The 15699-nt window shown below is 51.1% G+C and overlaps 6 protein-coding genes across 7 annotated transcripts; 4 read left to right on the forward strand and 2 right to left on the reverse strand.

Moving 5' to 3' along the window:
- Positions 1-3219, forward strand: PV06_09200 (uncharacterized protein; the record flags this gene model as incomplete). Its single annotated transcript, XM_016410624.1, has 1 exon — positions 1-3219. A coding segment is annotated over one exon (2895 nt), but the record flags the coding sequence as incomplete, so codon positions are not given.
- Positions 3220-4121: 902 nt separating this feature from the next.
- Positions 4122-5457, reverse strand: PV06_09201 (uncharacterized protein). The gene is made up of 2 exons (XM_016410625.1): positions 5104-5457; positions 4122-5053 (listed from the first exon to the last, which is right to left on the reverse strand). The coding sequence occupies exons 1-2, from the start codon at positions 5308-5310 to the stop codon at positions 4145-4147; spliced, it is 1116 nt and encodes a 371-aa protein (XP_016258432.1). The 5' UTR covers positions 5311-5457; the 3' UTR covers positions 4122-4144.
- Positions 5458-5894: 437 nt separating this feature from the next.
- On the reverse strand, positions 5895-8166 carry PV06_09202. 2 transcript variants are annotated; one of them, XM_016410627.1, is made up of 4 exons: positions 7910-8166; positions 7674-7862; positions 7224-7605; positions 5895-7172 (listed from the first exon to the last, which is right to left on the reverse strand). In XM_016410627.1, exons 2-4 carry the CDS (start codon positions 7729-7731, stop codon positions 6425-6427), a joined length of 1188 nt encoding a protein of 395 aa, XP_016258434.1. In that variant the 5' UTR covers positions 7732-7862; positions 7910-8166; the 3' UTR covers positions 5895-6424. The 2 variants fall into 2 exon arrangements, with proteins under 2 accessions (XP_016258434.1, XP_016258433.1); XM_016410626.1 differs by having other exon boundaries at positions 7674-8166.
- A 499-nt stretch (positions 8167-8665) lies between these two features.
- PV06_09203 (uncharacterized protein) lies at positions 8666-10542 on the forward strand (the record flags this gene model as incomplete). The annotated part of the gene is made up of 2 exons (XM_016410628.1): positions 8666-8765; positions 8822-10542. 2 exons carry the CDS (start codon positions 8666-8668, stop codon positions 10540-10542), a joined length of 1821 nt encoding a protein of 606 aa, XP_016258435.1.
- Positions 10543-10571: 29 nt separating this feature from the next.
- PV06_09204 (copper-translocating P-type ATPase) lies at positions 10572-11969 on the forward strand (the record flags this gene model as incomplete). Its single annotated transcript, XM_016410629.1, has 1 exon — positions 10572-11969. The coding sequence occupies one exon, from the start codon at positions 10572-10574 to the stop codon at positions 11967-11969; it is 1398 nt and encodes a 465-aa protein (XP_016258436.1).
- Positions 11970-13184: 1215 nt separating this feature from the next.
- PV06_09205 (uncharacterized protein) lies at positions 13185-15211 on the forward strand. The gene is made up of 2 exons (XM_016410630.1): positions 13185-14818; positions 14867-15211. Exons 1-2 carry the CDS (start codon positions 14555-14557, stop codon positions 15002-15004), a joined length of 402 nt encoding a protein of 133 aa, XP_016258437.1. The 5' UTR covers positions 13185-14554; the 3' UTR covers positions 15005-15211.
- The last annotated feature ends 488 nt before the right edge of the window (positions 15212-15699 follow it).

Here is a 15699-nt window from a genome sequence, read left to right on the forward strand (position 1 = left end):
CATTTAGACCACTGTGTTCTTTGTCAAAAGGCGAACGAAAAAGCCGAGACATCTCAGGATGTTATCGTGACCATCCCTGAGGCGCAAAAGTTTACAGCCACTCTCAGTATCACTGGGATGACTTGCGCGGCATGCATCCTCTCCATTAATGAAGGGGTGCAGGGACTCCAATTCTTGACGGATGTCAGCGTCAGTTTACTTACCAATAGCGCAACTGTCGCCTTTACCGGCCCGAAGGACAACATCGATCAGATTGTGGAGAGAATTGAAGACAGAGGATACGACTGCCACATCGAGAGCATCGTTGAAGTTGGACAACCACAGCAAACAAAAGAGCTGGTGGAAAGGACAATCATGATTAGAATAGCAGGCATGTTCTGCGATCAATGCCCACGACGGGTTATTGAAGCTTTGTCATCACCGTTTCAGGGACGACTTGCTATTGACAAACCGCCGTCGTACGATGACCCCATCATCATGATGACATATCGTCCCCAACCCGGCATCATTACTATCAGAAGTATCCTTGCTACTATACATGGCGTCAGCGACCAACTCAGAGCCACAATATACCATCCTCCCACGATCGAAGAGCGCTCTCGAACTATGCAGCTCCGCGAACGGCGTCGTCTACTCCTGCGGCTTCTCCTTAGCTTCATCGTCGCCATTCCAACCTTCCTTATCAGTGTGGTCTGGATGAGCCTTGTTCCCTCGACCAACCGCGTACGAATATTCTTCCAACAAAATATGTGGACTGGTGCCGACACTCGCGCCGAGTGGGCGCTTTTCTTCCTTGCGACGCCTGTGATGTTCCTCGCTGCCGACGTCTTCCACACCAGGGCAATCAAGGAGATCCGAGCACTGTGGAGCCGGAATAGCAAAGTCCCCGTTCTTCGAAGATTTTACCGTTTCGGAAGCATGAACCTGCTCATGTCCGCTGGAACGTCGGTGGCGTACTTCCCTTCGATCGCCGTACTTGCTCTAGAAGCGCAAAAAACTGGACAACACAACAGGCGACTATCGACATACTTCGACACGGTTGTGTTCTTGACGATGTTCATTCTCGCTGGACGCTACTTGGAAGCGTACAGTAAATCTAAGGCAGGTGATGCTGTCACAATGCTCGGAAAGCTCCGGCCAACCGAAGCTCTGCTTGTGAGATCTAATCCGGAATCGGAAGATAGCGAGTTATCTCTTCCGATAACCAATTGCGAGAGAATCAATGTCAATGTTCTGGAAGTCGGAGATATTGTCCGAGTACTTTATGGCGTATCTCCACCAGCCGATGGCACAATCGTCCTGGGCGATTCCACCTTCGATGAGAGCTCTTTGACCGGAGAGTCTCGGCCTATTACCAAGTCTACTGGCGATCAAGTCTTTGCTGGAACAATCAACACGGGCAAACCGATTAATGTCCGAGTCACTGAAGTCTCAGGAACATCTATGCTTGACCAAATCGTCAAAGTTGTTCGTGAAGGCCAGGCAAAAAGAGCGCCAGTGGAGAGAGTGGCTGACATCTTGACGGGATACTTCGTTCCAGTGATTACCCTCATTGCCGTATCGACGTTTGTTGTCTGGTTTGGACTCGGTCAGGGCGGGGCACTGCCAGAAACTTGGCTTGATGTCGACACAGGTGGCTGGGCTTTCTGGGCATTACAGTTTGCCATTGCAGTCTTTGTCGGTGCGTGCCCCTGCGGCATTGCCCTTGCGGCCCCAACAGCTTTATTCGTGGGTTCTGGACTAGCGGCGCAACACGGAATATTGGTCAAAGGTGGCGGAGAAGCGTTTCAAGAAGCTTCGGATCTGGATGTGGTTGTCTTTGACAAAACCGGCACGCTCACCGAAGGCGGAAACCCGACTGTTACAAACTATGATATCATGGCTTCTGGTGAGGAGGAGACGAAGGCCATCTGGGCAATCGCGCAAGCCCTAGAGGAGTCTTCAAGTCACCCAATAGCAAAAGCAATTGCTGCGCTCTGCGGAGGACAAAGCCGCACTACCATCGCCGACTCTGCTATTGAAGAACTCCCTGGTCGCGGCCTCAAAGGCACATTTACCATCCATACATCCACCAATGACACCCGGTACGAGGCTGCCATCGGCAGTGAAACTTTCGTCTCCTCCCTTGGCACCCCTATAACCACAGACCAGTCCAACATTATGTCGACATGGAAATCCGCTGGGAAAAGCGTCGCACTTCTGGCTTTGCGTCCATTGTCACTCTCAGACGGGAATGAAACCACGTTTAAACTTGTTGCACAGTTTGCAACCACAGATTCTCTCCGTCCTGAAGCTGCTTCCGTCCTTTCTGCTCTACGTGAGCAAGGGTTAAGCATCTGGATGATCTCAGGCGACAATGCCATGACCGCTATTGCAGTTGGGCATCAGCTAGGTATCCCGGCGACCAATATCATTGCCGGTGTTCTCCCTTCGGAAAAGGCTGAGCGGATCCGTTGGCTACAAAACTCCGCCCCTAAACGCAACGGCAAGGCGGGAAGAGCAATGGTGGCTATGGTTGGGGATGGCATCAATGACTCTCCAGCACTCACTGCCGCGGACGCCGGAATTGCCATCGGCTCTGGCTCAGATGTTGCTATATCAAGTGCCAAATTCGTGCTAGTGTCCTCAAACCTGCACTCCTTGTTGACTCTTATCACACTCTCCCGCACGGTTTTCCGGAGAGTCAAGTTCAACTTTGCGTGGGCATTGGTGTACAACGTGGCCTTGGTGCCAATTGCGGCAGGAGTGATTTATCCGGCACCTGGACACCCGAAGTTGAACCCTGTGTGGGCGAGTCTGGCTATGGCGTTGAGCTCTCTGAGCGTCGTATCCTCAAGTCTGGTTATGAGGACAGGTATTCCTATCATTGGGTTTAGAGCATCCAGGAAGACATAGTAGGGATAGAGCCCAGCAGTGTCACGGGATGACCTGTCTGCGACCAGGTGGGACGATGGGAGTGGAAGGTCAGACGAAGAGAGAAGAACAGGGACAGCCTGACACGTGACTGGACTGTGTGGACTGCGACGACCGGTGGCAGGACCACTACAGTCCAGAGAGGCACGTGACTGGACTAGTTGTGGATTGCGTGGACTGCTGGAGTCCAGGGGCAGTCCTCACAGTCCAGACGGATCTCTTATGTCCATATAGCGACGACTCACGACTCCTCTAGTTAAATAGTTCCTTCTTCCGTAGTCAACTCATGTTTTCAACTGCACCATACTGTTGTGACTTTGAACCCTCTTGGAGCTAATACCTCCGCTTCCCAGATCTGTCCGAAAGTACCTTATGCTTGCCCTCCCGAAGACCAATAACCCCGAGTTCCACCTTGTGATACCCTTGACCTTGGCAGTTCTCAACAAGCAGGACTTTCAAATCCAGTCAGGCAGAGATCGCAGCTGGAGAAGACTTGTGATATTTACCTCAGGATGATTGTTATCGGTTGTAGAGGGTATATAAACGAGAGGAGAATATATCTAGCACAAGGGCTGCAGTAACCCATGACATCTTAAACGGCCGAAGGCATTCAGCCAAAGTGATACTTAGATAGCTAGGTGTGAAGCGTTGCCTCGAGCGTAACCTAAGACGAAAGGAGACATCTGTTGAGACAAACATCACCCAGAGGCCGGAAATCCAGCTACAAAACGTTGTTCGGAGTATTCTGTCATACCACGTGCCAGAGGTGTGGTAATTTTAGGCAAAAACAGCATGGATGGCATTTCCAGTGTCCTCTTAATACGTACATGGATATATTTCGATTAATAGATTTCACCCTGATAGCGGACTGGGAGATGTGTGGAATAAAAGTATGTCCATGCCCGGGGCATTTCCGGGATGCATATTATCGCTTTTTATTAGACTAATGAACCCTTATAGATAGCACCCGTAGGTAAGTAGTTTTAGGTGTGATAGGCATTTCACAATTACCTCCGATATCTCCGGGGAGCGTTGTTCAGGGCAACTGCGCAGAAAACTTCTTGTCTTTTAAAGAAGGCGTCATTCATTACTAGCGTCGACAGACATTTTTGGTGCATGCCTCCGTAGAGTCACGCCGCAGTTGGCCGCCTCGGCACCGCGAGGACGATGGTTCGTTTTAGCTAATCCCCCCTCGTCAAATTGCGTGAATTTATTTCTTATCCGCGACGGGTCATCTTCTATACACAGTAAACTCCAGGACTATGAATGCAATGTATAATACCAGCAGCACCCCACCAACCCACCGCTTTGATCCCAAGAACACAATCGGGCAAAACAGCGCAGATGACGCCCAAGTAACAAGCAGCTCGAACGGTACCATAGAGCCTGCGAGCTCTCTCTGATTCCCAGCTACGAACGTGATCCCAAGACACAAAGTCAAAAGGAAGATATTGCTTCCCGCTGTACTCGCAACAACGATACCGCTATGTCCCCGAGCACCACTAATGACAGCAACAAATTTCTCAGGCAATGTAGTAGCAAATGACAAGACCGTTATGCCAAGGATGGTGCCGGAAAGGTCGAACGCATCAGCGATTGAAGCTGCGCTGTGTGAGAGGATGTAGCCCGACATTGACAGTGCAATAAAGCCGAGGATGAGTTGAACAATGTGATAGAAAAGACCACGTTCTTGACTGTGTGTAGGATGCTCTCCACTGGCTTTCTTAGGGAGCAATGGTGATATTTCAGCTGGGGGGTGATCATGCTGTGTCTCTTCGTTGTTGCAATCACTGCTTTGACGATCGTCGCTGTCGTCGTTATCCGAGTCTTCCGGAGCACCCAACATGCCCCTGTAAATCCCATAGCCAATTGACACCAGATATACAGCGAATGCGGCAATGAAAATGCCTCCCGCGATCCTGCCGAGGCTTTTCGTCAGAGCGACAACTGTGAAGATCGTGGTAACGAGAAAGAGCAAGGCTGCGTATATTTTCGCGCTTCGATCAAATGTCGTGTAGCCAGGATGGAAGAGGAGACCTAGGGAGAATGCTCCCAGAATATTTGAGATTGAGGAGCCGATGACATTGCCTAGTGCGAGAGAGGAGCGATTTTGAAGGATGGATGCCACGATGACAGCAAGCTATATCAATCAGCCTAATTCTACGCTTGCATTGTTGCATGAAGGCGTACCTCTTCCCATTCTGCACCTGCTGTGAGCAAGGCTACCAATGTCTGTGAAACTCGAAGCCGACACGCGACAATCGCTGTGGAGTCGATGAAACGATCAGCACCGAATTGGAGGAGAAACAGGCCGGCTGCAAATGCGCTGGCATTAAAGCAGATGCTATCCCAACTCATATTTTCGTAGTAGACGGATTTCTGTGCCTTAGCTCGCATAGGTAGCAAAAAGTTTGACGTGGAAGCAAGAGGTGATAGACGCTGAGGATTGTGAACGAGCGCAGAGTATGAAGGCGAAAAGTGCCATTTATGTTCCGCTGACACGAAGATTGAAAAGAGTTGTTTCGTGTGTCTGTGATTCTACGGAGAACCGCAGTTACACTGTCGCGCGAGGCTGACCTCGCTTTTGGGGCCCCCAAATATATTTTCACGTGGGATTTCTGGAAGTCCTTTGTTGCAGGGGCTGGGGGGTTGGCCGATTTGCCAAGCCACGATCGGCACCAGTAGATTTCCTTATCATCGCCCGTGTATGCAGCCTCAAATGGTATTGGTGCGCGAATTATGTCCAGAAGCGGTGGCCTAAATCCCCGCCTAATTCTGCTACAGTTTGACGCCCCAATTATTCACGGGCATCCGTACGGAGTGTAATTGTCCCTTCGGCCAATTAGTTACGGCGATTTTTCTTGCGGGCGTCACGAAACAGCACTAAAGTTACCCCGCATACCGTACCTCCTCAATTGGTAGTTGGGCATCATGCGCCTATACGCTCAACGAAAGATACCTCGAAACAGATAATCGAGTCCAAAAGACTAGACAGGTGATGTCTCGCAATGCGTAATCGAATCTCTCGTCGAGACGGCACAGCTCTTCAGGGTTGCAGTATTGTAATGGGTTTACCGATAATACAATGGCCCTTGATCTCCAGGGTCAGAGCCAGCACTGCAAAGGTATAGGCGCGTCGTCATCCACCTTTGTATCCAAGGCCTGCCAAGTTACTTTCAAACGACCACTCTAGGACAAGCCAACTGACATGGACTAACATAGGACAGACCAATGAACTCGCATTGTGATTTGTGGTGGATCGGACCCCTCCTGGGGTTCAGGCAAGTGGTCACTACCTTTCAAGCAAGAAGGTTCCTATAATCTTTGAAATAAAAAAAGCGCCAAAATCACCTCCCTGTATGGCATCGAACGATTCGGCATACAAGTAGACGAGGAGCCAAGTCGTAAGGGGATTCAATCATCAATCATTGTACATGTCATGATCGTTCTGTTGTGGGCCAAATGCTTTCCGGGCAATTGTGTGTTCAGTATTTCTAAAATTGTCACAGCTTTAATTTTTGGCCTGGATTTTGTCCGTCGTCGATCGTAGCAGAGTTGACAAGGCATTTCTACCGTCCCAATTGCGAATCGTCCAGACCTCGACTGCTTTCCCATCAACCATTTTCGCACTCGACTTCAAGGGTTCACCGAGCGCTGCTTCCTCGGCTTCATGAAGCCAGTCATTCCAAGCTGGAGTTCTGGGCGCCCAACCGGCATCTTTGACCCAGTTGCTAGTTCCTGTGACGGCAATTGCTTTCCACAAAGCTTCTGTGTAGGTCGGTGAGTAATTGTCGACCCTTGCGTTTCTAGGGGGAGTGCCCCCGGAAACTTCAATGTGTTCGACCTCGAACCGGGAAAGGTCCCAGTGTTGAGCAGGAGGCAAAGCAGCGCCAATCCAGTAGAAGATGCTAATAAGCATATAGGACCCAGCAAATGCCGTCTGTGTTTCGATGCGAGCATTGCCCAAGCAAATAACTCCACCCATGAGTAACAAGGTTGAAATCAAAGAGAGTCCTCTGTAGATGGCCGTACTCTTGACAGAATAAATGCATCGCTCGCTAGAGTTGAAATAGAGGTAGCGGGCGGTTCGCTCCTGGCACGACACCACGATAAAGGCTCCCTGGGGATATTTGATGACAACGTTCCCAGGCGGGGAATGAGGGTCGGGCTTGGGGTCATTTGGTGTCGGTTTCCACTTGTTGGCAACACCAGTAACGGTACTCAGAGCAGAAAGCAGAAGAGTAGCCAACAATGACATGCTGTTCAACAAGGGTAAATAAGGCTATGAAGCAGTAAAGTATTCCACTTACCCGTCCTCGTAGTGAATCGACAGCCCCAACAAGGCACAAGTCAATGCCGTTCCCAAAATGGCCAGGAATGCTAATGGACCAAATCTGTTGATCGATGGACGAGGCTTGTCATTTTCCTTCACCCGGATACAGCTGACAGTGTTGGCGTTCAACTTGTCTCCGCGGTGCAAGGCGTGGGCGACATGGTGAATATCTTCTCCAGTATTACCCGAATGGACACCGATTACTTTTGCACCAGCAGTGGTCTGAAATTTCTCCGGCCGCGAAGGTCTAATGAAGATCTGCGGCGCAGGAATGAGGCGAGGGAGGTAGATGAGATAGCTTAGCGTAGCGACTTGGGCAATTGTATCTACGGAACCTTCTCCTAGGATAGCGAGGAAGCCTGAAAGGAGAAATGTCAGAAGTGGTCTGCGTTGTCACACCTTCGGTATGTTATCAAACTGTACTCACCGACGACGCCAAGCCGGAGGCCTTGATTGTTGGACACGTACGATTCGATAAATTGCATCTTATTTCAGCCGACTTTACCAGTGGTTTGTTCACAGGCAAGCTTCCGCAACGTTGGGTGACCAGCCGAAGAACAATGAACGCAGTTGGTCACGTGACTATTGCTTGGCGCCACAATCAATTTGCATTGGCCTTTTAGTCAGCTGAAAGCTTGGATTGAATCTGCTTCAGTTACTTGCCGTCGCCAAATCAGCTCGCCAAGTCTGTGCTGACGCGTCCTTCACGCCAAGCTGGAACGTGGCTAATGCCAGCGGCGCTCAAAGGGACCCAAACCTATGTCCCTGGTGCCCCGTGGTGCAGTCTTTGTGAATGGCAACCGCTGTGTGGGAAGAGGCGAGGCAGCAAGGTGAGTACGCTAAGCATAGCCGGATTAATATTAATCCATGGTTTGATGGGCTGTCTGGCGTACATACAGAGTAGGGTTGGCGAAATACTCGATAGTTTTCACCTGTACAAGCCGTCTACGAGGTTCAAATATAGATAGACCTAGGAAATAGATTCAAACTTGCTCAAACTTGCTCAAGTGAGCACCTTACCTGACTAGCGCCGGATCAACATTTTGAGCCAAATTCCTCAACCTTTTCGTCGCCGGCATCTGCTCACTTTTGATTCGTGGCCAGAGTGGATCTGAGAGTTTTATTCTCTTCCATTTTAAAGATTTTAGCTTCTGCCGGCGCTTGGGGTCCACCCATGATTGGCATGTCGATCTTCGGCAAACTCAGAGGCATTTTCCCTTGTCCTGGAGTGAGTCACTGATCGTTACTCATTGGTTGGTATCAGGATAGCAGAGAGGGCTCCGCAAATTCTCGCATTGCCACGCGCCCCTTAACCGTGGACTTTCCGTACTGTACATATACTAACTTGGTCAACTCATTGTCGGTTTTCTGTTTTCCAACCCTCAAAGCATTATTTTGTCCTACGCAGACTTAATCTAAATGGCGGCACTTGACAGGCTTACTCTTCCCCCTTGCTGGACTTGCGTTCCTTCGCTGGTCAACCCTGAGAGCAGTGCTACGGCTCGTCCTTGCTGTGATGGTATGGTGCCCAATGAGTTCGATTGCTCGTACAGATTTGACCATTCAATTATACAGAGAGTTGCATTGAGAAGGTAGCATTACGAGAGTGCGCGCTGCAATGTGGGGAAGCAGAGAATCCGAGTTGGAGCGGCGATAAATGCCACACCTTGTGCGACGAGACCGTACCGCCTGGTTCAAGCTCCACACGAGTAGGAGCATACCCTTATGGTCAGCCTGGGTTTCCGGCCCTTCCGAATCCAAGCCGCAAACGGAAACGCGAAGCTTGCATCGCCCATTCACGCAGTGTCCGCAACCGCTACAGTACAGTCCTCGCAAGAATAGGCTGTATCTGTAAGGAACTCGTTGCGAAGCAGCTCGAGCCTTGTTGTAAGGAGGGCCGCCCTGTCGAAAAGCGCAGCTCTGTAGAGCAGGATGGCTGCTGCGATAAAGAACCAGGAAATTGTTATGAGACAACAACGGAAAAGTCGGCTCAGATTACTAGTTGCAGTGATTGCTGCGACCTCGAGAACAGTTGTGTCGCAGTCAAGAACGGATATTCTGGTCCTCGCAGGAATGGTAGTTGTGGAGGGAGAGGAAAGGCCTCTCGCAGCTGTGCTGAAACCTCCCCCACTAATGAATGCAGGGAGGGCCATTCTGGTTCGAGTTATGGTCCTGGGGCCTCCAATGCTGTCTGCTCTTCAAAGGGTGACTGTTGTTCTGGTCCTGGAAGCCGCGATCAGCTCAATATTCTCCCCTCGAAAAACCTCGACATCAAACCTGCAGCGGACTTGGACCTCGAACAGATCCCATCGAATCTCGAGCATGTCATTTTGGACGTGCAAGGACTCACATGCACGGGTTGCGAAACGAAGTTGTTCAGATCTTTGCACGCCATTCCAGGTATTTTCCATCTTCAGACCAGTCTAGTACTTTCACAGGCCGAGTTCGACCTTAACGAAAAGGCCGGTTCCATAGACGAAGTCATCAAGTCCGTCGAAAAGGCCACTGGATTTGCTTGTCAGCGGATAAACAACGAAGGCCAAGAAGTTGATGTTGTTGTCGACGGCGATGCAAAGGTTTTCGTTGCCCAAAAATATCCTCACGGCGTCCTCCAAATGACTGCTATCGGGCATCAATTGGTGCGCATCTCGTATGATGGCAGGATCATCGGAGCAAGAGTATTGCTAAGGGAATGCTTTGACAGTCCTCTGAAGCTTGGCGCTCCTCGGCGCTCCTCTGAACTGGAGAGTGGGAAACGGCATGTTTGGAATATGGCCTGGATTACGTTGCTCTCCACCATTCTTACAATTCCAGTACTTGTCATGGCATGGGCTCCCCTTCCTCATCGACCTATTGCCTATGGAAGCGCCTCCCTAGCACTGGCCACGATCGTGCAGGTTGTCGTTGCCGGACCATTTTATCCTAGTGCTTTGCGGGCGTTGCTGTTCACCCGAGTGATCGAGATAGACCTACTCATCGTCCTCAGCACGTCCACAGCTTACATCTTTTCGATAGTCTTGTTCGCCTACGTAGTGGTTGGGCAACCACTATCGATCGAGCAATTCTTCGAGACCAGCACGCTGTTGATCACATTGATTGTCCTTGGACGACTGGTGAGTGCCTCGCGCGACAAAGGGCAGTCGAGTCCGTCTCCATCAGGTCTCTCCAGGAAGAAACGGCTACGCTTTGTACCACTAGTGGCCTTAACGACGAACCGATTGATGTCCGTCTTCTCCAGTATGGCGACTGTTTTAAGGTTCAACCAGATTCGCGCATTACGACAGATGGTGTGGTAGTCTCTGGCACGACGGAAGTCGACGAGTCCATGGTCACTGGTGAATCCCTACCAGTTGAGAAGTACCCAGGCTCCCCAGTCATCGCCGGATCGTTGAATGGGTCTGGCGTCATCGTGGTACGACTGACACATCTTCCTGGCGACAATACTATAAGCACGATTGCGACCATGGTAGACCAAGCCAAGTTCTCTAAACCCAAGACCCAGGAGATTGTGAATGTTGTTGCTGGTTATTTCGTCCCCGTTGTCTTGGTCCTCACCATCATCACTTTCGCTATTTGGGTTGCTATCGGTGTTGCAGTGCGTCACCAAAGGAGCGGCCCTGCTGCCGTGAACGCAATCACCTACTCTCTGTCAGTTCTTATCATTTCCTGTCCATGCGCAATTGGTCTGGCCGTTCCCATGGTCGTCGTTATTGCCGGAGGTGTAGCAGCAAAACATGGTGTTATCTTCAAGTCCGCTACGACGATTGAAGTGGCACGCAATATTTCTCATGTTGTCTTCGATAAGACCGGAACTCTCACCCAAGGTCGACTTGCGGTCATGGAAGAGCTATACCTCTCTGAAGACCAGGCTCTCGCAGCTGCCGTTACTTTGGGCTTAACCCGCGACAACAAACACCCTGTTTCCACCGCTCTTGCCTCGTGCCTTAACGAGAAGGGTGTCGACGCTGTCAGCGTGGAAGATACCAAGTCGATCACTGGCAAGGGAGTCCAAGGGACATTTAGAGGTGTTGAAGTGCGTTGTGGCAATACTCGCTGGCTCTCCGCGAACAAACGCCCTGAAGTCCAAGATCTTCTGGTGAAGGGTCTTACAGTTGTTGGTGTGACCATGGCTGAGGAGCTTGTCGCCATCTTTGGTCTTTGCGACTCACTCCGCCCAGAATCTCAATTTGTCGTCGCTGAGCTCCAGAAGCGCAACATTGGTGTATCTATCGTCAGTGGCGACGATGCTGGAGCTGTTGACGCTGTGGCCGCCAAACTCGACATTCCGGTTAGCCACGTTAGGTCTAGATGCACACCCGGCGATAAGCAGGAGTACCTCAAACGACTCAAAGCTGATGAAGGAAAGAAAGTTCTCTTCTGTGGCGACGGTACCAATGATGCAGTGGCACTGGCTCAAGCTGATATTGGCGTACACATCAATACTGGTAGCGACGTCGCCCAGACCGCTGCTGATGTTGTGCTTGTGCGTCCATATCTGTCTGGGGTCTTGATCTTGCTGGATTTGTCAAAGGCCGCTTTCTACCGCATTTTCTTCAACTTTGCGTGGGCATTCGTGTACAACGTATTCGCTGTACTGCTGGCTGCTGGGGCCTTTGTTAATGCTCGGATCGAACCTCAGTACGCTGGGTTAGGAGAGCTCGTCAGTGTCCTACCCGTCATCTTGATTGCCCTGCAACTCAAGTTTTTCAGGCGACAGTATTGAGACTTGGGCAGAAGGCTTTATTATGGTCGATGCATTGAAGAGTGGTGGTTCCCCGAAGACCTTTTTGAGTTTCTTTCTGGGTCGTGTCGCTGCGGGCTGATCGTGAAGGTGTTCGTGTTAATCCGCGGCAGCCTACTTGCGACACGCAAACAAGGGCACGCCGGTTTTGAGATCCTCTGTAATGAGAAGGTGGGTCAGATACTGCTGGATGTGGGGGCAGGATATCAATGCTCAAGGAGGACAGTATGGCAATGCACTGCAAACACCAGCATGAGTGTCACTGATTCGCCTCGATTGGCTGGAGGGATGCCACGTGATTAAAATCCTAAGCAGGCAACCAAGTATCATTAAAAGCGTTACAGGACCAGATTTGCTATGGACATATCTCGCTAGCAAAACGTCTCGAATTTCGGGGCATGTGCGGTAATTGCCATACAGACTTTTATGGTTCACCGTAATAGGAGCACAATCTGCTGGAAGATCTGCAGCACAGAAGATTCGAGAAATGTCGACCTAAAAGAAGACACGTGTTCTTAGCACCCCAGCAACAAAGGCGGGCGACATGGGGGCAACCCATGTGTGGCGGCACCGTTCCTGCATGCCTGCGGGCTGCGCCTATAGAATGGCAACCCAGCATCGCAACCATGCTCGGAGGGCCACCTCGGAACGGGCAAGGTAGGGCAAGCAATAGTGGAATCAATCGTGAAGCCTGTCAGAGCTGCTCCTTTCGACTAAGCCCGTAAGGGTATAGGTCTCCAGTCACAGGTCTTCTTGAACAACATGGCAGTGGGGTAACTAGGGTAAGAACTCAACCACATCCTCTTAATGCGGTTATCACGTGATCTTCTGTTTTTGACCCGATTCTGTCTCTGCCACTTGAGCAGGATGTGTCGTACGGTCTGTCGTCCACAGCCACATGGGCATTCGTCGGTGTAGGCATTCTTGATGGCATGGAGGTGCGCGAGCAGGCCGACTTTGCCTGTGCGCACCTGTGTGATGATCGAGCTGATCGCTCAGTGGGTGCCCATGTGTGGTCAGGGTCCCTTTTCCGGGCCGGACCCCAAGTCGGAAAAGTTCTCGGCTGTGCTTGGCTGATTCCCAGTTCTGGTCCCATTCAACCTTCATGACCTCGCGGATGGTGGATTTGGTCGTGGCTATGAGGGTTCGGAGTGATTCTGGTTCCATCGGCGATCCTTCATGCGTCTGTGCATCGGCATGATGTCAGGCGGCTTCTTTGGCTGCTCGGTCGGCGGCTTCGTTGCCAGGAACCCCGACATGTGTGGGAATCCAGCGCAGCTGAACCTCCCATCCTTGGTTACGGAGCTCGTCCAGTGCTCGGACCGCCTGAGCTAGGATATATTGTCCAGAGGGGCATTTGGGGTTGGCCATCGCTTGAATGGCGGCTTGATTGTCAGTGAAGACTATGCACCTCCCGGCGGCGTTGGTCTTTGCGTGGACCGTCGAGTACGATCTGGAATGCCAGCTCCATTCCCCCTCAGCTCTGCCGCGTACACGGTGGAGGTGGTTGATGTGCCCATGTATTCCATTCTCTTCGCTCGAATACCCTGGATTGCCAGCATCGGTGCTACCACCGCAGCCCTAACATGGCCGTCGATGCCACTTTCATCAGTGTGTAAACGCATAGCGTAGATGGATCGGTAGCGTCGTGTTCCTTGAGTGCGATCTCTGGCGACTCAGCGATGTGGGTGAATGGTGGGGTCCACCATGGAGGTACGACGTGTGGTGCGCGTTTCTCTAACTGGTTGAGCTGGATGTCGTACTTCCTTTCGAGGATGTTTTGAAAATCGATCGAGAGGGCTCGGGTCCTTGTTGTTGCTTCCGCAGAGCGTCATTTCCGCGTGGAGTGGTGTGGTGCTGATCCACATGGTGGCTTCGAGAGCCGTTTGTTCGAGCTGTTGCATCACTGGACGCAAGTGTGTCCTCGACGTCTAATGCAGCTCCCGCCGTGGTTCGAAAGGGCCCAGTGATGATCTGCGCCGCACGTCGTAGCATTTACAATAAATGCCCTCAGTGACAAAGATAGCGTTAACCCATGCATCCACTAGTTACGGGAACGCGCAGAGCGCAAAAGGCAAGTTGCGCTAGTGTCACTATGGTTGACCGAGATTCCCCCAATCGCGAGCGAGGCGAGGTAGAAAAAACAAATTTCGCTGGGGCATCGGAAAGACACTGAATGCACCATGGAAGGCTGTGGTCAAATTCTCCTTTGCACAACCGTTCTCCTTACAGCGAAAACGATCCCTAGAAGAGGGCCCGTTCCGGCTCTACCATGACCTGTGGTTCTGGCTTACGTCGTTGGATTGGGGAAGTTTCTCGAGGGCCCCTTTTTGGGCTCTAACATTCCCATTCACTTCCAGAGAAAACGGTTCTATACTATCGGATTTGCCATTGCCTCCTAAATCGGTGACCTGTATGAGAGAAGGCAATGGCCTATTTCTCGTCCCCTCTGAAAGAGAGGATATCAGGGCCACGACAAATGAAATCCTTAATACCTGCGGGACGATCGTCGCCGTCCATGCGAAAGATACCTCCTAAACTTGCGTCGCCACAATCGCCCTCGAGTGATGATGTCTTCAGTCTCCGCAGCTCATGCGACCTTGCAAGCTTTTGAAAAGCGAGATAAAAGAGAAGGAAGCATCAAAAAAAAGAGTGGTGGGCGAAGAGCGAACGAGAATTTCGAGAAGCGCAAACGCAGTCTCCTTAGAAAATGCAATGAGACTGTTGAATTATATGACGCAGATCTATATATCGTTGTTCGCCGGAAGGGGAAGTGTACAGTGTATTCGAGTTGTTTCGTTTCCAGTTGGCCTCCTCGTCAAGAAGATATGGTGAGCTTTTGCCCTCTACATCCTATATCCTAACTAAGAATATTGTAGGAAACCTACTATCCAGTCCCTGTTGTGATGACTCCGGAAGATTTTCGAAGAGAGACTACGGACGACAAGGAAGCTAGCAGTTTGGGTGAGAAAGGTGGCTTCTTTGACGAGCCGACCTCGTCAAGGCCCGCCGCATGATCGTCGGTAGTCGGAGGGGGACTCAAAGGACCTTGAAAGCTGTCGGGTGTAGACAGGATGGAGGATGGTCAGCCTTGAGTGTTTGGATGAGCGGCACAGGTAATATCAGTTATCACACCAGCAACTTGAGTAGTGTTCTCAAAACCTCTCTTCCCTTCTATAGCCACACGTCCTGGTACATCAACCTCATCGTCGATGGTTTGGCCGACCAGACGTCGGTGTCGACGTCCCAGATTGGCCATCTCGATTGTGTAGTGCTTCTGCAGTATCTTAATGTAGTGGCCGAGCGGGCTCACCCAAACTTGAGTCCATCTAGGCACAGAGGCAAACAGTGGACGAGTCTCAGTCCCTAGCCTTAGTTACGTCTATCAGTGCTCGTGTCAAAGCCCGTGGAAAAAGGAATATGGGTCGGCGAATATGGGTAGAAGAACTAGGTACGTGCCTTTGAGGCACGTGGTTAGCGAAATATAGGGATGTCCCCCTTGGAAAGCGCACCTTGGAAAGCGCACCTTGGAAAACGTACCTGGGTGCGTGCCGCGAGACTTCATTGGGGGCACGTGTTTATCGACGCAGGTAGGGAAATATAGGGATGTGCCCCTTAGAAAGCGTACCTCAGAAAGCGTACCTCAGAAAGCGTACCTCAGAAAGCGTACCTCAGAAAGCGTACCTCAGAAAGCGTACCTCAGAAAGCGTAC

Source organism: Exophiala oligosperma (genome assembly GCF_000835515.1).
Source record: "Exophiala oligosperma strain CBS 72588 unplaced genomic scaffold supercont1.10, whole genome shotgun sequence".
NCBI lineage: Eukaryota > Fungi > Ascomycota > Eurotiomycetes > Chaetothyriales > Herpotrichiellaceae > Exophiala > Exophiala oligosperma.